Source organism: Geotrypetes seraphini, chromosome 10 (genome assembly GCF_902459505.1).
Source record: "Geotrypetes seraphini chromosome 10, aGeoSer1.1, whole genome shotgun sequence".
NCBI lineage: Eukaryota > Metazoa > Chordata > Amphibia > Gymnophiona > Dermophiidae > Geotrypetes > Geotrypetes seraphini.
Window position 1 is genome coordinate 98017366 of NC_047093.1, and position 22218 is coordinate 98039583.

A 22218-nucleotide genomic window follows, 5' to 3' on the forward strand; every position below is an offset into this window, starting at 1 on the left:
CATAAATTGCTACAGATCATCGAGCGATTTATGGGTTCCTGAAGAAGGGGATTTCCATGATTTCCATAAAATTCCATGATATTTGACATAGGTGATGACACTCTACCAGCCTCTTAGATCTTTAAGGTCAGTAGGAGCGAAGTGGTTATCTACAAATGAGTTCCTACATGTACATTATGAGACTATGAGAGCATCTGTAATCTCAATAGCAGGGGTGTCACTATGGAATAATCTGACACGACCATTGAGAGCACTCGTGGATATTCAGAAATTCAAGAAGATATTGAAAAGAACTTTGTTTATGGAGGCTTTTAACTGAATGAGTTGTGATATTTTTAGGCGTATATTGGAACTGTTATGTGTATGTTTTGTTGTGTATGTTTTGTTATGTATGTTTTATGATTATGATTATATTTTATAAGCCGCTTAGGTTTAAGCAGGTAAGAAATTTTAAAAATAAATGTCATTTATCAAAATTGCAGAAACACAGAGCAGACCAATTATATCAAGGAAACTGCAGTTTATTAGATAAGCCAAACCTGACGTGGCCACCTTTTGCCCATAAACATACAAAATGAGTAATTCATAAAATTCTATAACAATTAATAAGTAATTTAATTTAAAATGAAATGAAGGAACATGCACAAATAAAACAGAACATAAAAATGAGTTTATCCAGTATATTTGTGACAGAAGTCTGTGTCTGTATTTGCCTTATTGTTAACCGAGTTAAGCCTTGTTTCTCAGGGATGACTCGGTATACAAGTCCAAGATTTACTCTCTCTTTTACGAAACTGCGATAGCATTTTCTAGCATGGGGAGCTGCGCTGAATGGCCTACACTGCTCCCGAAGCTCATAGGAACTCAATGAGCGTCCAGAGCAGCATGGACCATTTAGCGCAGCTCCCCAAGCTAGAAACTGCTATTGCAGTTTCGTAAAAGGAGGCCTTAGTTTAGTTTAATAATGTTACATCAACAAACCAGTTTTGATGTTGGTGTGATATCATGCCTAATAGAACTAACCAAAGGGGTTCATCATGCTTCAAAAGTGCTTGCATTTCAAATTATTCAGAGCCTTACCTAGAAGGGGGAAAAAAGAAATCACTCCCTCCTTTTGAGGCAAATCTCTCTCACATTCCTATATCTCAAAAAACAGATTGAGACAGCATAGTCAGTAAATAAAAAAACTACAAGCAGCACAAAATTTATAATCACTTTAAAAATAGCTAAATACTCTCAAAACCAAGCAGGATTAAAAATCTAAGGAGGCACATCTTTAAAAAAAACAAAGAAACCTCTTTCATATTCACCTGTTTCCAATGAAACAGAGGGAAACAATACATTCAGTGAATGGTATTACAAAGTGAAAGCCAATACAAAATTTATAGTCAGTTTACAAACAGCCAAATTCTTTTTTTTTAATTTATTTATTAAATTTTTCAATTTTACAATCAAGCATTTACATTTACCACTTGATACAGATCAGAAAAGTAACAAATAATATTAATAACAAGGAAATATTCCAACTCCTATTTAGCCCACCATAAAGGAGATCAAGAAAGGAAATTAAACTTCAACTCTTTGTAATAAACTTATACTAGAATGACGGCACTAGATGACCCATCTTACAGCCAAATAGCAGGACCTATATTATAGATTAAGATTCCAATCTTTCTTTTGGCCCTATAAATTCCAAAAGTTGTTTAAGCTCAAAAAAAGGAAAATTCTTATTTTGGTAAGATACATAGCAGGAAATTTTGGTAAGTTACATAGCAGGAAATTTAACAAGGAACATAGCCCCAAGGGCAAGGACTTGGCCTCAATTCCAAGAACTCCTTCCTATGCCTCTGGGTACTCTGAGCAAGATCTGGAAACATTCGAACATTTGAGCTCCAAAACTTATTAATATGTTGAAAATACAGATGAAGGACATAATCTGTCACTTTCCAAGGCTAGAGTTATCAACATGGTGGTTCTATCTGTTACTATCTCAAGAAAACTTCCCAAATTCATGTCCCCCACATTATCTACAGGCAATTCTACCAGACTAGATTCCCCCTGAGGCCTCTTAATATTCAGGTAATAAGCACTAACAATTGGAGGCAAATTTTCCGGTGGAATGGCTAAAGTCTCACAAAAATATTTTCTCGCCATCTCAACTGGTGAGATGACAGGACATTTAGGAAAATTCAGAAGTCTTAAATTATTCCTTCTCAATTGATTTTCAAAGTTCTCCATCTTACGGGAAATAAATGATTTTTCTTTAACCATTTCCAATTGTACAGTTTTCATTTCTTTTAAGTCTTCATCTTGTTTCTCCAGCTTTCCACTTAAATTATAGTTGTACCCCTTGTTGCTCTACTTTGGAATAGACAGTTCCATAGTCAATTTTTATAGTTGAAAGGCTCAATTTAAGGTTGGCATCCATGATGGATATGTACTGACAGAGCACTTCCATATCAATTTTATCTGGCTTTTTTAACTCCCCAAAAGAGATGATATTCCCACCTGAAGCACCTCTCACCTCTCCTTCTGTGGTGCTGGGGGAATGCTGGTAAATATTGCCAACTCCTTCTTCCTTAGAATCCCGAGGTGGCGTCCTTCCACTACTCTTCCCTCACAGGGCAGCTGAGCTCCAGCGTCTCCCTGCACCAGTTCACTTCCAGGTTGGGGAGGGACAGATCTCTGTCCGGGCTCAGCAAAGCCCAGGCAGCTTCCGTGCCGAGATCTCCCAAAAACTCCTGGTTTTCCCCCAAGGCAAGATGGGTCTCCTCACCCGAGCGAGCAAGAGAGCTCATAATTGTAGGCTGAATCAAGCATTGTGGGGTCCCAAGAACTGGAGGGTTAGGGCAGGAGGTTCCCTTTTTCTTTCCCATTTCATCTGGGAAAGAGTCGCAGCACAGCACTGACAGCGAACGATACAGGCAGCAGTACCCATTCAGGCGTCTGTCCTCAACGCTATCTTGATCTCTCAGTATGGTCACAAACAGCTAAATTCTTTATTGTCCCTTTAGACTGGCACAGAAATGGATGGGTTTATGCTCCTCTGCCAGCAGGTGGAGGCTGAGATACTGACTTTTGGCATCAGTACAAGTGGGCTGTGCAGTCCCTCTTACAATCAGTCTTTTCTCAGTCTCCAGTAGGTGGAGTGGTTTGTGCAGTCTGTGCTGAGGTTTGTTAAGGCCTGTTGGATCTGGTTATTGAGTTTTTCTTGTCCCTTTGTCTGTCTGGACTGAGCTTGGGGGACCTTATCGGGGGTCCTACCAACTTTGAAGGTGCCACACTCAGAAGAGTTGAGTCCCTCCCCCCCCATTTCCCCACTTCCTCAGGTTTTTTTCTAAATCTAGAGGAGCTTCAACAGTACACCTTGACACCGATACCAGCACTGACTACAGTTTAGAGTGCCTGTGGGGTCTGCTTTTTTCTTGCTACAGCTGGTTGGCTGTGAGAAAAAATAAGAGAGAAAATAAAACACAAGAAATAAAAGGAGCTTTGTATAAAAAAAAAAAAGAGGCCCGAGGCTGCAGTTTTTACACAGCATTGTTGTGAGTGGGTTTTTGGCACTTCCGTTATGAGCGCTTCAAAAAAGCAGAAAAAGTGCACTTTTTGTGGGCATCGTTCGGTGGATGCGGCTAACGACTGCATGAAATGTTCCAACTGCCTCGAGGGAGACCCAGCTTCACATTCACATCGCTTGTCAGTGGGGGGCGGGGGTGAGCCCTGGGTTTTCCTCAGCTGCTGGCAGGCAGTTGGATTGGTGTTGCAGTCCGCCAGGGATGCTGGGGATTCCATTTCAGCTGTAGCTGGGGCTTGCGTTTTTTTTGTAGTGATGGGATCGGCTATGCCTTCGAAGTTGTGTGTGTTGTCTGGTGTCAGTTTAGTGATGGCCTGTCCCTCAGTTTTTTTTTGGGAAGTGTATCTTCAGCTCCTAACATAAATGCTGGGTTGCCACTGGGTTTTTTTTTCCTTGTGCAAGGCTTATTTACAGGTGGCTGGGGGGGTCCTACTTTCTTGCCAGGGGTCTCGGGGTTGTCTGGGGAATTTGTCCCTTCCATGGCCATCCCTGTTCAGTCTCCTGCCGCGGCTGCCTCTGTCCAACCCCCTCAGCCTTCGTCTATTCTTGGTCTAAGTGTAAAATAAGCAAACACCTGTTTTCTATTTGGATAGTTTTATTTAACAGAAGGAGCCTCTAACAAATAGTGTTGTTGATTAATCAAAAACCAAGTGGAGAGTGCATCCATCCAAGTGAAAGGAAAGCAAAAATAAACGTACAAGATCCTTTATCCAAAATTCAAAAAACCAAAATTTGACTCAAACCAGAAGTAGTCAATTTCCCCAATGTGACACACACTGAAAACAATACAGGTACGTGTGTTTCTCCTGTTCTCTGCACAATCCAAGTTGGAGGGCTGGAAAATGGCAGAGAGCAGCAGATTCCACTCAGGATAGCAATTTTATGGTCTTATGATCTGTCTTTTTTTTAACTTACTATTCCAAAATAAAAACTAAACTAAATCTTAAGCTTATATACTGAATCTTCTCTAGAATAGAGCTCAACACGGTTTACAAGAGTTTAAGAAAGGAAAATATAAAAAGAATTAGTGGTTATATAGAGATCAGTGGAAATTACATTTTTGAAAATAGCCACGTTTTCAGATGTTTTTGAAATAATTGGAAAGAGCCCAAATTACACAGCTGGACAGGAAAGTTATTCCAAAGCTCAGTAATTTTAAAGTAGAGAGATTTCCCTAATTTTCCAATATAGATAATGCCTTTTAACGAGGAAAAAGATAATTTAAGCTTTTGGATAGATCTGGTAATATCAGGTCTCACAGAGTTCCAGGATAGAGGAATTAAAGGAGGGAAGAGTTCCATGCAAGATCTTAAATATTAGGCAGGCAAATTTAAAGTAAACCCTAGAGATTACTGGGAGCCAGTGAAGTTTTAACAAAAGCAGAGAAACATGATCATATTTGCTTTTTGCGAAAATCAACCTAGCTGCAGTATTCTGGATCTGTTGAAGTCTTTGAAGACTTTCTTGGTTAGACTTAGATAGATTGAATTACAATAATCCAACCTCGAAAGAATGATTGATTGTACAAGACCAGCAAAATGTTGGTGGTAGTAGCAGGATCTCACTTTCCTCAGCATATGGAGACTAAAGAAATATTTTTTTAACCAGAGAATTAAGATGGTCATTGCATGAAAGTGCTGAGTCTATAATGACACCCAGAACTTTACTTGAGAATTCAATCTGCAGTGAAGATTCAGATGGCAATGAAATGGACCAAGGTAGTTGATCTAGTTTAGGGCCAAGCCATAGTAGTTTGGTTTTGGACTAGTTCAGCTTCATTTGCAAAGTAAGGGCCCGAGATTGAAGTTTCATTATGCATGCTATTATATTTTCAGCGAGGTTTGTGATATTCAAATCTATCTCAAGAAGGACCAAGATGTCATCTGCATATGTGTATAATGCTTCAGAGGGAGATAGATGGAAAAGTTTTAAAATAGACATATAGATGTTGAAGAGGATAGGGGATAGAGGTGATCCCTGTGGGACTTCACATAGAGGCTTCCAAGAAGATGACATGGTGCCATTCATAGTAACAGTATATGAGCGAGATTGTAGGGATTTCGAGAACCAGTCTAAGACTGTAGAATCAATGTCTATCTCAGAAAGTTGGTAAATCAAGATATTGTGGTGAATGATATCAAAGGCCGCAGATAGATCAAATTGTAATAGGATTGCAAACTTGTAACATGAATGTAGTTGCTGAACCTTTGAAATTAGTGAGACCAATAGAGATTTGGCACTGAAGTTGGGTCTGAAACCATATTGGCAAGGTAGAAGAATGGAGAATCTCTCTAAGTATGATGACAGCTGAGCAGATATGATAGACTAACATTTTGGTCAGGAGAGGAATATTCACTATGGGTCGATAACTGGACGGTGAGGATGGGTCCAGATCAGTTTTTTTCAGTAGTGGAGTCAGAGCAATATGGCCCATCTCTGCAGTAAATAGACCTGATAGTAAGGCAGAATTTATAAGTCTGGTAAGAGATGAAATAGCCTGAGTGGGAATTTTTTTCATATAGGTATGAAGGAAACGGACCCAAGGCACATTTACAGGATCTTAGTTTGTGGCACAGTTTTGAAACCTGAGCCTCAGATACATACTCAAAGACTGTCCAGGTTCTGTCTACTGGGATAAGATTAGTGTCACTGATCACCAGAAAATTGTAAGAGTCTAATGAAGGAAAAGTTTCTTATAGCATCGACTTTTTCATTAAAAAATTTTGCTAGATCATCCACTGCTGTAGAGGAAGGATGTATAGATGAATCATTATTAGAAGTTAAAGTGCACCAGATGTTGAACATAGTACTGCTTTGATTATTGGATCTGATAATTTTATTACCATAAAAATATTTCCTAGCTTTTTTTAATGCTGTATTATAGAAACTAATACTGACCCTCCAAGACTGTCTATCCGTGGTCCCGAGGATTTCGGATAAAGGATCTTGTATCTGTAAATGCTCAGGATAAATTTTGCATACTACCGTATTTTTCGTGCCATAAGACGCACCCACCTCTACAAGAGGAAAAACCAAGAAAAAAAAATTCTGAACCAAATGGTGTGCCCTGTACCCTATCCCCCATATCCCCCTCTGGTGGATACAGGGCACATCTAGTGGTGGGTATGTCTAATGGTAGCCAACCCCAGGCCAGCCAGCCAGTCCCAAGCCGGCCAGCCAGACAGCCCCAAACCAACCATGCATGAGAGAGATTTGCATACAAAAAAGGCAGTGCAGGCAAATCTCTCTCTTGCATATTCATTGAGGATATCCTGAAAATCTGGCCTGCCAGTAGATCTCGAGGACCAGAATTGTGAGCCCTGCTCCAGAGCATAACCGTCCAGAATCACTTCCAGAACCCACTGATCCATGGTGATCTCGGCCCACCCCCAGTAAAACTCCCACAGCCTGGCCTCCGACTGAAACCGGGGGAAGGACCTGCAATGAGTCATTGGGCCTGACGGACAGTGGAGGAGCCTCCGAATGAGTTGTGGCCCCCCTCCCACTCCCCAAAAGGACTGCATGCTTTGAAAGAAACAACTCCTGGTAGGAAACTAGGCTGCACCGCGACCAGGGAGAACCTCCAAAAGTCATGCAGTTGCCCCCGGGCAGAACCACCTCACGAAGCCTAGTAAGGTCGGTTCTCCGGTAACCAAGGTGCATTAGAGTCACTGAACCAGCTTATCTAACTCCTCTCAAAAAGAAAGGAGCCCTGAAAGGGGAACTTATTAAACTTAGTCTTAGATGCTGCATCCGCTGACCAACCCCAAAGCAACAGGGTATGGCGGGTAGCTACTGCAAGAGCCATGGACTTAGTCGAGGCATGCAAAAGATCATACATGGCATCAGAGAGTTAAGAAGTGCCTAGCTCAATCTTAGTCACTTCCTGATCCACGAAGGACCAGTCGTTGGACTCGTGATCAAGAACTCTCGCAGACCACCGGAAACAAGCCCAGGCCACTAGACCACCATAAATCGCTGCCTGGACAGCCAAGGCAGCAACATCAAAATTTTGTTTAAGCAGAGGGTCTCTCGGGGCCGAACTGCCTTCAACCGGCACAGTATGTCTGTGTGCAATAGCTGAGACCACCGCATCAACTACAGGAGATTTAAAAGGTGTCTCTATCACCATCAGGGATGGGGTAGAGCCTTGCCATAGACCACACCATGCGAAAAGGCATGTCTGGAACTTTCCACTGAGCATGCACCACATCCCGAATATCCTGATGCATAGAGAAAGAACGGGATGCTGAACGGATTCCTCTCAGTAAAGGGTCCACAACAAGAGAAGGGTCATTATATTCCTCTTTAAAGTGTAAAACCGAAGACAACTGAAGAATGAGCTCCGGCAACTCTTCTCATTGAAATATGCGCACAACAGATGTCTTCTTGCCAACCGGCACCTCTAAAAAGTCTGCATCCAAAATATCAGGCCCTCGTGACAGATCTGTAAGGCTGGAGAAAATTGATCAGCCATAAAAGAATCCTTGCCACGAGAAGCCCACGGCAGGTGTTTGGATAAAGGATCTTGTATGTGTATTTCTGCTTTCCTTTCATTTGGATGGATGCACTCTCCACTTGGTTTTCGATTAATCAACAACACTATCTGTTAGAGGCTCCTTCTGTTAAATAAGGCTATCCAAGTAGAAAACAGGTGTTTGCTTATTTTGCACCTAGACCAAGAATGGAATTATTTCAGAAATTAGCTTTGTTGTACCTCCCCCTTTAAATTAAAAATATAAAGCCCAGCAGAAAATAAAAATAAAAGCTTGAAAAAAACCCTTTCTACAAAAGCAACAAAAATAACCTAGCATCTTATCCGACAACATCCCTTAAAACAGTGTTTTTCAACCGTTTTACACCCGTGGACCGGCAGAAATAAAAGAATTATTTTGTGGACCGGCAAACTAATAGGACTAAAATTTAAAAACCCCGTTTACGCTCCTTCTCTGCGAGCTCGGTCCCCGCAAACCATCTGATCCCATCTGCACAAGCCACAATTATGATTTTATATTGAACGTATTTTATTAAAGTATAAAAAGAAACAATATTCTGAACAATTGTGATTTTATAAATACAAATATACAGAGCACGGACCAACAAAACCCCTGTCTTCCCTCCCCTTCACATATATCCCCTCTACTATCAAGAAAACTGAACAAGCCAAGTTCATAGAAATATCATGCTAACAGAATACTGCAGTCCCCAGTTATGTCTCTAGCAGGATATATATTTCAAATCTGATATATTCTAATCACAAAATAGAAATAAAATTATTTGTTTCTACCTTTTGTTGTCTCTGGTTTCTGCTTTCATCTTCTTTTCACTCTCTTCCTTCCAGCGTCTGCTCTCTCTATCTCTTCAATCCAGCATCTGCCCCTTCCATCTATTGTCTGACCTCTCCCCCTTCCATATGGTATTTGTCTTCTTTCTATGCCCCTCTCCCCTTTCCATCCAGCCTATGCCCCTCTCTCCTTTGTACACAATTCACTCCAGCTTCACTGCTCTCTTCATTTTTATCTCTCCTACACCAGATCTAGCATCTTTGTCCCTCTCAATTTCTCTGCTGACCCCCCCTTCCCATCTCATTCCTATCTCTCCCCTTCCCTTCCTCTAATCTCCCTGCAAGCTGTTTCCTTCCTTTTTTCTTCTCCCTTCCCTCCTCCCCCTGTCCAGCAGTAACTCTCTTCCTTTTCCTTTCCCTCCTCCCCTCCCAGCAGCATCTCTCCTTCTCCCTCCCTCCAGGTCCAGTAGCAGCTGTCCCTTTTTCCCCCTTACCCAGCAGCTTCCCAGACTCCTTTCCCTCCCCCCTCCCAGCAGCATGTCTCCTTCTCCCTATCCAGGTCCAGTAGCAGCTGTCCCTTTTTCCCCTTGCCTAGCAGCTTCCCAGACTCCTTTCCCTCCTCCCCTCCCAGCAGCATCTCTCCTCCCTCTCCAGGTCCAGTAGCAGCTGTCCCTTTTCCCCCCTTACCCAGCAGCTTCCCAGACTCCTTTCCCTCCCCCCTCCCAGCAGCATCTCTCCTTCTCCCTATCCAGGTCCAGTAGCAGCTGTCCCTTTTTCCCCTTACCCAGCAGCTTCCCAGACTCCTTTCCCTTCTCCCCTCCCAGCAGCATCTCTCCTTCTCCCTCTCCAGGTCCAGTAGCAGCTGTCCCTTTTTTTTTTTCACCATGCCCAGCAGCTTTCTCCCCTCCCAGCAACTCTCCTTACTTGCCAGCGCTGCGATTCAGTAAGGCAGCCTCGGGTCCTTTGTTGGGTCGCGCACCGCCTCTGAGGAAAGCGGAAGTTGCATCATCAGAGGCGGCCCGACTCAGCAAAAGCTCCAAGGCTTCCTTCCTGAATCACTGCGCTTGTAAGGAGAGCCGCTGGGAGGGAAGAAAGCACAGTCTGAGGCTCCCCATTTTCTCTTCGGCCCTGCGCTCCTCGATCTTGCCAGTCCTGCGCGGACCGGCAGGAATTTTCTGCGGACCGGCACCGGTCCGTGGACCGGCTTTTGAAGAACTGTGCCTTAAAAAATCATTACCAAAAAATCGGGGTAAATATTTCAAACTACAACGTTGTAAATTGCAGAGTGACCAAAGAGATGTAGTAATACTTGAAAAAGTCACTACAGTACCATCAGAACAAAATATATTCAAAGGTAAACTTATTAGCAATTTTTCTTTTTTGAACTCTGCTCAGAGACATGAAGGCTGATTACTCAGCCTCACCACCCAATCATTGCAGTGTTCAAGAAAAACTGACTCTGAACATTCAATAACTTAAGTGCTAGCCCAAAAAATTGCTATGCTGACATCGTAAAATGTATAAATATCTTCAAATATGAACTTAACTTTGGAAAAAATGTGACTGGTTCCAACGTGCCACGTTTCCTTGCTGCCGTGACTTTAAGAAGACGTACATGCTTAACGAACCTGAGTTTTTCAAATTTATGTGACTTCACCTCCAGCTTTAAGATAGCTGTTTTGTCGGTTCCCTGACGCAGCAAGGAAACGTGGCACGTCGGAACCAGTCACATTTTTTCCAAAGTTAAGTTCATATTTGAAGATATTTATACATTTTACGATGTCAGCATAGCAATTTTTTGGGCTAGCACTTAAGTTATTGAATGTGCACAGAGTCAGTTTTTCTTGAACACTGCAATGATTGGGTGGTGAGGCTGAGTAATCAGCCTTCATGTCTCTGAGCAGAGTTCAAAAAAGAAAAATTGCTAATAAGTTTACCTTTGAATATGTTTTGTTCTGATGGTATTATTAAAAAATTATTAAGCAGAGCACTAGATATGAGAAAACCAGAAACATAATTTCAGCTTGCAGTGGCCCTTACTGAATAAAAATGGGATGATGATAGATAACGTGGTTTTCCTGCTACTTAGTAAATCAGAGCTACTTAGTGAATTAGTTTCTTTAATTATATCAGAAGGAAGATGTCTTTATATTGGGAATCCATACATTTTAAAGTGACACAGCATGCTTTTTACTATAAAGTTTCATTAGCGTGAAATGATTTTTGCTGTAAAAATAACTTCGCTGTAAATGTACAGTCTCTTCATCTGTTAACCGCATAGAACTTCCATGGTATTGCGGTATACAAGAATAAAGTTATTATTATTATTATTTTTCTTCTTGCACAGGAGTCTTTGAACATGCCTCAATTTGCCCCAGCAGCTTATCGTACTTTGCATGGACTTTTTGCTGTTTATAAACCTCCAGGTGTACACTGGAAATTGGTGCGGGACGGTATTGAGACAAATCTGTTAAAAGGTAGGACATAAAAATAACGTGGCCGATATTCAATATGATTTAACCTTCGAACAGTTAAATTGCTTGTTTGCAGCTTTCCATTTTCAGCAGCACTTAACTAGTTGTCTTAGCTGAAAATGACTGGTTGGCGCCGAATTCAAAAGTAGCTAACTTATGGGTATTCCAAGGGCAATCAGATTAAGGCCTCCTTTTACTAAGCTGCATTTGCGTTTTTAGCGCTCGCAGAATTTTGGCATACGCTAAACCCACGCTAAACGGCTAGAACTAACGCCAGCTCAATGCTCGCGTTAAGGTCTAACGCGTGCAGCAATTTAGCGCACGCTATTCCGCGCGTTAAAGCCCTAACGCGGCTTAGTAAAAGGAGCCCTAAGTGTTGATGTTTAGCTCCTCACTGTCCTAAGTAAATTGCTTACGAGGGGATGCTGAAAAGTTCTCAGCACAACCTACCAACTTCCTAACTGCTGAGCGTTATTTTGCCACTGTAGCTGAAAGGAGTGTTATCTTATTTTAAGTTAGAACTTAATCTAGTTAGCAGTGCTCAGAACCACACAAATGATAAAAAGAAGATCACAACTGGGTGAAACCCCCGAAGGCAGTGTCTTCAGTGTTCAATCATTGCACTTCAAACTTTATATTGGTGAACACTCCAATTACTCAAAGTATTGAATGATTCGAAAAACTAGTCTAATGCTTAGTCTAAGCAAGTAGGAAAGAACATTAGATCATATAAATTTGGAAGAAATTACTTGTGGGTTCTCCGAGGAAGCCTGGTCCTGCGAAATGCGTCAGAACCTGGAAGAATCAGACCTTTAAGATGAGTACACAGTAATTCTTCGTATCATTCAATACTTTGAGTAATTGGAGTGTTCACCAATATAAAGTTTGAAGTGCGATGATTGAACATTGAAGACACTGCCTTCGGGGGTTTCACCCCATTGTGATCTTCTTTTTACCATTTGTGTGGTTCTGAGCACTGCTAACTAGATTAAGTTCTAACTGTTTAGATTCAAGCATAGAGTGGGTGTTTTCATATTTGTATCTATTTCACGTATCACTCACGTGGTTACTTCTTATCCCAGATTCATATTTTGGGTATCTTATTTTAAGTGCCAATTTGCAGAAACAAAATTCTATGTTCAGACATTGTTTCAGATCATTGATTGAACCTTACTATCCATGTCATTGTGTTCTTGCTTGGGCTGAAAACTTTTCAGCACTCACTTGTAAATCGGGCCACATAAATGGCAGTGCTATTTTTGAGATTTGGCTTATGTGGTCAAGGATTGAACATTTGTTAGCTGGCTCAAAAAAACAAAACAAGGCCCAGCATTGAATATCTAGGAATAATGCCAGAAGCAGGCAGCAAAACGCTCAATGCCACCGGCTGAATATCGGGTGGAGGGGGGTTGGGAGGGGGAAATGTTTTTAGAAAAAAAACTACATGCATTCGTAGATAGTCTTGACAACTTCACAAAATTGCTTTGCAGATAAGGGAAGCATGACCTAGTGATATTGCAAGTCATGGATAGCCAGGCTCATGCCAAAAGGATTCAACACCCCTGAAACTAATGCTGTTCAGACCTTGAGATCTTAGCTGTCAAATATTTGCTGGTTTTGAGAGCTGTTTAGTACAGGTTATTACAAAGTTTGGTTGTAAAACATGGGAGGGGGATGCTGTTTATTCAAGTAATAAGCATGGGAAGTTGTATACTTCATCTGTCGAGGATAGCAGAGAATTAAAGAAAAAAACAACTGAATTGGATAAGGAGCAATACTTGAGACCACAGACCATTAGGAAGTTCCCACACTGCATGTTGTAAACTACAAGAGAGCCTCTGCTTGGCATTAGCAAGCAACAAGCCCTGAGTTACACCATCTTTGAAAGAATGGTTTTCTCAATGTATTTTTGTGAAAGTATTCCAAATATTTATAATTAGAACTTAGCTAGATTTGAGAAATGCCAGGGTGGTACTGGAAACCATATAATGGCTAAAGAAAAGGGGGTTTTGCATTCAAGTTACTTCAGCTTAAAAGGGCCTAATGCTGCTCTTTTCAAAGTAAGAACATTTCATGCTAATAGGTGGGGTTTTTTTTTTTAAACCCTTTAGATCTGAACTCCTTGGAACAGCCAGCTCCTCGGCAGCAAGTTCGTTTTCTGCCAGGTATTTCAAAGGGAAGCAATGGCAAGGAATTGACCATCACTGCCACTATTCTGCCAGTCCTGGCTGACCATAAACTAGGTATGTACAGACTTTAAACTGCTGTTAGCTTTGGACATAATTTTATGAGCATGGGGCTTTCCTGCAGGTTATGATACTTTTTTCTTGGGCGACATAACCAAAGTCGCTAAGATGCCCAAGTTGTTTGAGATCACATAGGACTCTCCTCATGTGAAGCAAAGAGTAAAGCTTTGTCACTTGTAAGTGGTAGTAATTGGAAGAAAGGATTGAAATAGTCTCAGATATCACACCTTCCCTTCTTCAATTTGTTCTAATATATTATCATGGCCTGCAGACAACCCTTTGTGAGATAGAAGACTATATCCTGTTTTGGTCAAAAGATGGGAAGCATAGAGTTAGGACTAAATGGTCATTTTTTCAATGGAGAGAGATATGTATTAGAATGCCCTAGGAATTTGTACTAGAAACTTAGCTTTGGTCATATTTCCATTGCTTTGCTGTTAAAAAAAAACAATTATAATCTAATCAATGTAATTTGAACACAAGCAGACAGGTGAAGAATTGCAGATAGGCCTTCAAATGCTGAGTTTCTATTAGAAGTCACTACCTAGGAAAAGGGGTCAAGGTGGACAATATGCTGAAATCCTCAACAGTGTGGGGTGATGATCAGAAAAGCAGATACTGTAGAATGTTAAGGATTATTCAGCAAGAATAAAGAAAAAAACAATATCATAATACCTTTGTTTCTAGACATGGTGCAACTGCACCTTGAGTATTGTGTGCAATTCTGTTTTCCACATCTCAAAAAAGATATAGCGGAATTAAAAAGGATACAGAAAGAATTACCAGAATGATAAAATGGATGGAATAGTTCTCCTATGAGGGAAGACTAAAGAGGGTTAGGGCTCTTCAGCTCAGAAAAGAGACAGTTGAGGGGAGATGATATAGAGGTATAAAAAATGAGTGGACTGGAATGGGTAAATGAAAGTAGTTTTTGAACTATTGTAAGAATAAATGACTAAGGGACAAACAATGGAGTTACTAAATAGTATGTTTTAAAACAAATTAGAGGAAAATCTCCAACAATGCTATGGTCTGCTTAATGAAACATCAGCTGTCCTTGAATAGATCAGAGTTTAAGATGTGGCCACAGGAAGAGGTGGATAGACAACAGGCTGTTTTTATTTAACATATATGCAGGCATGCTACCCTCCTCATATCAGTGAACCATAGCAAAGTGGTCCCCTGTAGTGAGCAAAAATTATGAGGATGCATCGATCGATGCATCAACGCTCTCCAGCGGTGCAGCATCGAGAGACATTGCAGGGTACTGATGCACGTTCTTCTAAATCTAAATAAGCATCTCATAGTTCCAATTATTATTCATCTCAATGCAGATCCAGATGACATGCCAGGGGGTTAGAAGGGGAGAAACACTAGTGGAGAACATGCAATTGAGAGAGTTCTTCATCACATATATGAGAGGATGCTGAAAGTTTTCAGCCCAACCAACCAACTTCCTAAATTCTGAGTGTTAGTGTGCCAATTTGCAGAAACAAAATTATCTGTTCTGACATTGTTTCAGATCTTTGATTGAGCAACAAAAGAAACCCAACAGTGTCTGCAGTATAAAAACAGCAAACAAAAAAGAAACTGCAGACTGATATGTACAAGATGCAGGCAATGTTTATTTTACCCAATATTAAATGCGGTAACCAATACCACAAACCAAAAGACCCAACACGGTCCGTGTTTTGGAAAACACGCCTTATTCAGGGGTCCATGGTAAATAAGGTAAACAACAAACTGCAATTTAAAATGGATAAAAAAACAACCGCCTGTGTGTGCAGTGGATCGATGATGCAACGCAGAGCAGTTGTCCAAGCAAAAAGGATCTTTGATTGAACCATATCCACATTATTCTCTTGGTTGGGCTGAGAACATTTCAGCACCCCTTCATATATGCATACTTGATAGGCATATAAAGTTTGGCTGGCAATCTTTGGCAACTGTTTAAAGTGCTCAAGCCAGGATGGCACCTTCATACATTGTGGAAATTGCCTCAAATTAAACAGTATTGGACAGAGCTTTGAGCACAATTAGAACATATGGTGGGCCAAACTCTACTTAAATGTTTGGATTTATGTGTATTGCACATTCACGATGACCTGGAGCTGGAGAATGTGGAAAAGGAACTTTTTGTACAGAAAGTGTGCCTTATAGCACAGAAAAATGCATACTATATGCATGGATGAAATCAGACCCCCCCCCCCCCATGGTCACAGTGTGGAGGAGGAGCCTAATGGTTAGTGCAGTGACCTGAGAACCAGAAGAATCAGTTTCGATTTCCATTGTAGCTCCGTGTGACTCTGCGCAAGCCACTTAATCTTCCGTTGCCCCAGGTACAAAAAATAAATACCCGAACATAATATATAAACTGCCTTGATTGTAACCACAGAAAAGTGGTACATCATAGTAACATAATAGATGATAAAGACCCGAATGGTCCATCCAGTCTGCCAAACCTGATTCAATCAAAATTTGTTGTTGGTTTTTTTTCTTCTTCTCCTTAGCTATTTCTGGATAAGAATACAGAGCTCTGCCCGGTACTGTTCTTAGGTTCCAACTACTGAACTCTGTCAAAGCTCACTCCAGCCCATCTACACCATCCCAGCCATTGAAGCCCTCCCCAGCCCATCTTCAACCAAATGGCCACATACAGACACAGACCGTGTAAGTCTGCCCAGTACTGGCCTTAGTTCTTCAATATTTACTATTCTTTTCTGATTCTAGATCCTCTGTTTTCATCCCACGCTTTTTTGAACTCTGTCACCATTTTCGTCTCCACCACCTCTCTCAGGAGCGCATTCCAGGCATCCACCACCCTCTCCGTAAAGAAGAATTTCCTTACATTGCTCTTGAGTTTACCACCCCTCAACCTCAAATTAAGTCCTCTGGTTGCAATGAATCTATACCCATAACTATTTTTAATATCTATATATCTATATCCAGTATGATAAACAATTCATATCAATAGCCAAGAAATAAATATATATTTAAATTTCTTTTCATGTAATGTGTCTCTACCCAACATCATCTTAAATGTTTTGCTAATAAAAATCAAATATGTCAATGTCATTCCAAAACCCACTCATATATAACTAATCTAGTAATTCCTATTAGAATATAGTCATGCCATTGAGATGACAGATGTCAAGACTCATCCATAAATTAGATTCTTGTATAAGGTGCTAATGCATTCCATGTGGAATCTTTTACAATCTTTTGATATTAACTAAGATATCTTCAATCCTGGTCTTATAGATATTTTGGATCTTCTTATTACACCTCTATTACTACTAATTAAGGTATCTTCTCAAAGTCCAAAGCATATTGGATAAGCTTATCTTCCACTTTATTTTACAATGCCAGAATATTTCCACTAACAGAAAATAAAAAGTTAGAATGCTTCTTCCTCTTTGAGCTCCTCTTGAAACAGAAGGGTTTGAATTCTCTGTTAGCTCCATATATTCTTTGTAAGTTTTTCTATTCTTGCATATGTAAAAGGAACTGCTGAAACAGTTAACATTTTGCCAAGGAAAAAAACCCACTAGGCCTTTTCTTTTTGTGTTCTGAGCTCTGTGTCTCCATTGTGTTCTGTAGTTCTTGTTTTGATAAGAAACATTTGTTACAAGAAACATTGCTAGACCTTAGACAGGACAGTTGGACAAAGGGGAACCCGTAGACATCATTTACCTTGACTTCCAAAAGGCCTTTGACAAGGTACCCCATGAGCGGCTACTTAGGAAGCTGTGGAACCACGGGGTGGAAGGGGACATACACAGATGGGTCAAACACTGGTTGACAGACAGAAGACAGAGAGTTGGAGTGAAGGGTCACTACTCGGGCTGGAGGAAGGTCACGAGCGGAGTTCCGCAGGGGTCTGTACTTGGACCGCTGCTGTTCAATGTATTTATTAATGACCTGGAAACGGGGACGAAATGTGAAATTATAAAATTTGCGGATGACACTAAACTCTGTAGAAGGGTTAGAACTACGGAAGAGTGTGAGGACCTACAAAGGGACCTAAACAAACTGGAGGAGTGGGCGAATAAATGGCAGATGAACTTCAATGTAGGGAAATGCAAGGACATGCATATAGGGAGAAAGAACCCGATGTTCAGCTACCAAATGGGGGGATTAGTATTAGAGGGAAGTAACCTTGAAAGAGATTTGGGTGTACTGGTGGATACAACAATGAAGTCAACGGCACAATGCGCAGCAGCCGCGAAGAAAGCAAACAGAATGTTGGGTATTATTAAGAAAGGTATTACGACCAGAACAAAAGAAGTCATCCTGCCGTTGTATCTTGATAGCAGCATTTCGGGTGGTCTAGTGGCGTGTGAACAAAACCAAGGGATTGTAGCCCTGAGGAAACCCCCTAAGGGTGAAACATGTCGGTATACTTGTCCCTTACCACCACCACCACCGAAAGTTAAGTACAGTAGCAATTATGCTTTATTAACTTTATAACTTTATTAACTTTATACACTGAAGGTTGAAGTTATATACAAAAACACACATAAAGAATAATATTAGGAGTGATCCAGTGAGGATTCAATGTGTAAATCCAGGTGTTATGAAAAGATATTGAAAACGTGGTGGCATTTCTGAGGGTCTATACAAGAACATTTCTTGATAGAAGGTGTTTTAAGGGTGTCCAGAAGGAGGTCATCCTTTAATACATGTTTTGATTGTTTATATAACTTACAGTACTTAAAAAAATATGAGACACACTTAAGAACAAAGCCATTTAGTCATATCCACTATTTTTCGCTCCTTGAGTTAATAAGCAACTTAGCATAAATTCTGCTTCACAAAAATTAAAGTTAACATTGTTTCATGCCTTTAGAATTAGATACATATTTTATCTCTCACTAAATACACTATGTAAAAGGCTTTGAGAAACATTTATTTTGCAAGGAAAAATTAATAAGGTAAATTCTGAGCCAAAAGGGGAATAATAGCTGAATAATAAAAAGTTCATGTGAGTACACTGAAAGAGGACCTTACTTCAGCAATAGAAAGAGCCATATTTGTCCATGGTTGTAAAACAAATTTGTGAAAAATGGTTTTGTTTCTACTAAAATTGTTTTAAAACCTAGCTATTGACTTTTGTTTCTTCTGCAGCTAAGGGACCAAACTATTGTCACTTAAAAGTTGGGGCAGGCCACGTCCTTGATGTCAGGTCCTCGGGAGTCTTTGGTATGTTCTGTGTTGCAAGTATCAGATATAAAACCATCCCTGAGAATCGAAACAAAACATATGTTTTAGAGGTGTGTACTATGGACTGATGATTAATGCATTCTGATATTGGCACTGCCTGCATAGAAAATTGTTCTGAATGAGACAAATGATCTGCTTACAAAACAGATTTCTATTTGATGGAGTCAGTGTTAGTAAGCTGTAATAAAGATCTAAGCAGAGAATGATATGAGGACAAATTTGTCCAAGTCCCTGCAGAATCTATCTCCATCTCCGTCCCGTCCTCGCAAGTTCTGTGCTTCTCCCTGCCCCTTGCTGCAAGCTCTGTTCTCATCTGCACAAGCCTCAAACACTTATGATTTTAAAGTGTTCAAGGCTTGTGCAGATAAGGATAAAGCTTGCAGGGATGGGGAGGGAACAGGGACAAAACTCGTGGGGGATGGAGATAGATCTCACGAGGACAGGGACAAATTTGTCCCCATGTTGTTCTCTAACTAAAGTAACCAAAAATATTTTTTTTACCATCTGCCATGAGACAGAAAACCAGTTACATCATGTGAAGATAAAGGCTGAGAAATACTTTTGTACAGTAGAAATGATGAAAAAGAAATGGAACAAAGCTATTAGTAGCTCAGAAGAGTAAAACGTACCAGGAGAATTTTTTAAAAGTATGGTTTATAAAGTGTTCTTTATAAATGCATGGCTCTGAATCAGGCTCTCTCATATTTGTTTTCAGTGCTAGGAGTGGGCCATGGAACCAAGCTGTTGACTGACATGAGAGAGGCTCATCTCACTAAGGTATGGCCTGTGGTAAAATTCCCCTTTGTCCAGGGGTAGTGTAACTACTAGATCAGGCCCAGTCCTTGGGGGGAGGGGGAATAGGACGATTCAGCATGGCCAGTTCAGCAGGGCCCTTTCAGAGCAGTCCTTTCAACATGGGCTATTTCATCTCTTCATATTAAGATCCCTTCTCAAAGTCAGCCTTTTACCCCAAAAGTCTTCCCTCTGGACAACTTTCTGTTCCAATTTAAAGGGAAAACTTACGATGCGCTTGATTGATATGTGATGATGCCCCCCCCCACCCTTTCATACATTATTTATTTATTAAGATTTTTAAATTTACATTCAAGTATTCACTTGTACAGAAAGTTGGTCAGTAGAGATATAACTTATATCCAATATGAATCACAATCAACATAAAAGAAAATTCTTGCCACTAACCCAACTCAAGTCCTCAATATGGGATCCAAGATTACATCAAGCGAGAAAAATAAAGGGAAAAAACAATTGTTATAAAGGACAAATTACAGACAGAACTGAGACATAATGAACAGCTTATATAAACTATTGAGCTATTGTTGACTCCTCTTTATCTAGTCTAGACAAAGCCAGAAAAGCAGTTAACTGATGAGGTTCAAAAAAAACATATTTAACTGAACGGTAGCGAATAATAGACTTGCAAGGATATCTTAAGTAAAACGTCGCTCCCAGCGAAGTAACTTCAGGTTTCAAAAGTAAAAATTCTCTACGACGCTTTTGAGTTTCTCTAGAATATCTGGAAACATTTGTATTTTGCATGCAAGAAACTCTTTCTGTTTGTTTTTGAAGAAAAGTCTCAATAACCATACTTTATCTATTGTGAGAGCTAATGTCACAACCATTGTAGAAGGTACAGCTGTCTCTCTATCTGATGTTTCTAAAATTTCAGAAACATTCAGAGGTGTTTGAATTAATATTTAGACTGCAATTGAGCCCCATCTTTATTTGGCAAGTAATACACTTGAGTAAATGGTGGTAAAGTTTTCTCAGAAACTTGCAATATTTCAATCAGATACCTACTAAGCATTTCCCTAGGAGTAACCATAGTTAATCTAGGAAAATTAATAAGTTTCAAGTTATTATTCCGGGAATTATTTTCAAGTGTTTCCAATTTCTTCCTGAGATTAATGTTATCTTTAATTAGGGACTCCTGCACTTGTTTAACTGCAAGCATATCTTTCAGTTCTCTAGTATGTTGGGCTAATTTCCCTTCTATATATTGGAAATTGGGACTGATAGTTTTAGTAAAATTTGCAATCAGGTCCCATAATGAGTCTAAAGTTACTTGTGCTGGTTTCTCCCATATTGGTAACCTTTGCTGGGTGTAGAAGTGCTCACCGTCCTGAGAAGAAAAATTGTCCTGGTCTGATTCTGGCTGGAATCCACCTCTGGCTGCTTGTCCTACCTCAGTTTCTTCTGCAGCTGCTCCCTGATCAGGGAGCACTGCTTTCACAGTCTCCAATACTGATCTTACTGCCTCAGGGGAAAGGACCTCCCCCTTCTCCGGGGTTTCTTCTACCCCTGGAGAACTGGTTGACTGAGGTCACGGAGGTGGGGCTCTCACATGGTTAAGCTTAAGGTGGTTTCAAGCCCAGGAGAAACAACCCCAGCCTTGCTCCGCCCGGGGGCTCTCAACGGGCTGCTCTCTGACATGGACATCGCTGCACTCTGCATCCGCCTTAACAGATCATCGAGTCTGCCGAGGGAGGGCATGTCAGAGCGCTGCGAGGCACCAGCTGCGCTCCTGCCCCTTCTCTTCGGCATCCCAGTCAGGAAATCGGGCCATAAGCCACCGAATCTCTAAGAAAAAGGTAAGATGTCTGGAGCGTCGCTCTCAGAACATTTGTTCCCCCCCCCCCACTCACCTTTCAAACCTTGAAGTCACAAGATGATGTGGAGGCAGGAGAAGGGAAAGGAAAGAAGCACCAGTGGAGTGGGGGTGAGGGTGGCTATGCCCCTCCTCTTTCAAACCTTGAAGTCACGAGATGGATACGGAGGCAGGGAAAGGAAAGAAGCATCAGTGGGGGGGGGGCGAGCTGTGACCCCCCCCTTCCAAACCTTGAAGTCACCAAATGATGCGGACGCAGAAGAAGATGACCACAGGTGGGTAAAGGGATAGGAAAGGAGCACCTTGTAGCTTCAGCAGAGTAAATGCTCGCCATTACAACGGTCATGAGTCGGCTGCGGTTAAACAGCCATGCTGGTTCAAACTGCCATGGGAATTAGCTGTGTTGAATCGTCCTAGACTCATCCTCAGGACACATCCAGCCAGTCAGGTTTTCAGAATATTCACAATGAATACACATGAGAGAAATTTGCATGCACTATCTCTGTTCTATGCAAATCTATCTCATGCAAATTCATTATGGATCTCTTAAAAACCTGTCTGGCTGGGTGTGTCACAAGGACTGTGTTGAGGACCACTGGTTTAGTCTTAGAAAAGTGTTTTGCATTTTTAAGGAATTGCACCTTCTGATCCAATCACTCTTCTGTCTTCACTGCAGGAGTATACTGTCCATGGTTTATTTGGCAAAGCAACAGATGATTTTTCTGATACTGGTAAAGTGATAGAAAAGACTACCCATGGTAAGATATGTGCAGACAGGAACCCCAAAACAA

General features: G+C 40.9%; 1 protein-coding gene across 6 annotated transcripts in view; it reads left to right on the top strand.

The window, feature by feature from the left end:
• The window catches only part of TRUB2 (TruB pseudouridine synthase family member 2), a 78570-nt gene that overhangs the window by 11591 nt on the left and 44761 nt on the right, over positions 1 to 22218 (top strand). For all 6 annotated transcript variants that reach the window (XM_033961125.1, XM_033961121.1, XM_033961122.1 and 3 more), the window contains 5 exons: positions 11206 to 11335; positions 13444 to 13575; positions 18706 to 18780; positions 19517 to 19578; positions 22104 to 22185. In XM_033961125.1, coding sequence (XP_033817016.1) covers positions 11218 to 11335; positions 13444 to 13575; positions 18706 to 18780; positions 19517 to 19578; positions 22104 to 22185 — 469 coding nt within the window. In that variant the 5' untranslated portion in view covers positions 11206 to 11217. The remainder of the gene's footprint in view (positions 1 to 11205; positions 11336 to 13443; positions 13576 to 18705; positions 18781 to 19516; positions 19579 to 22103; positions 22186 to 22218) is intronic.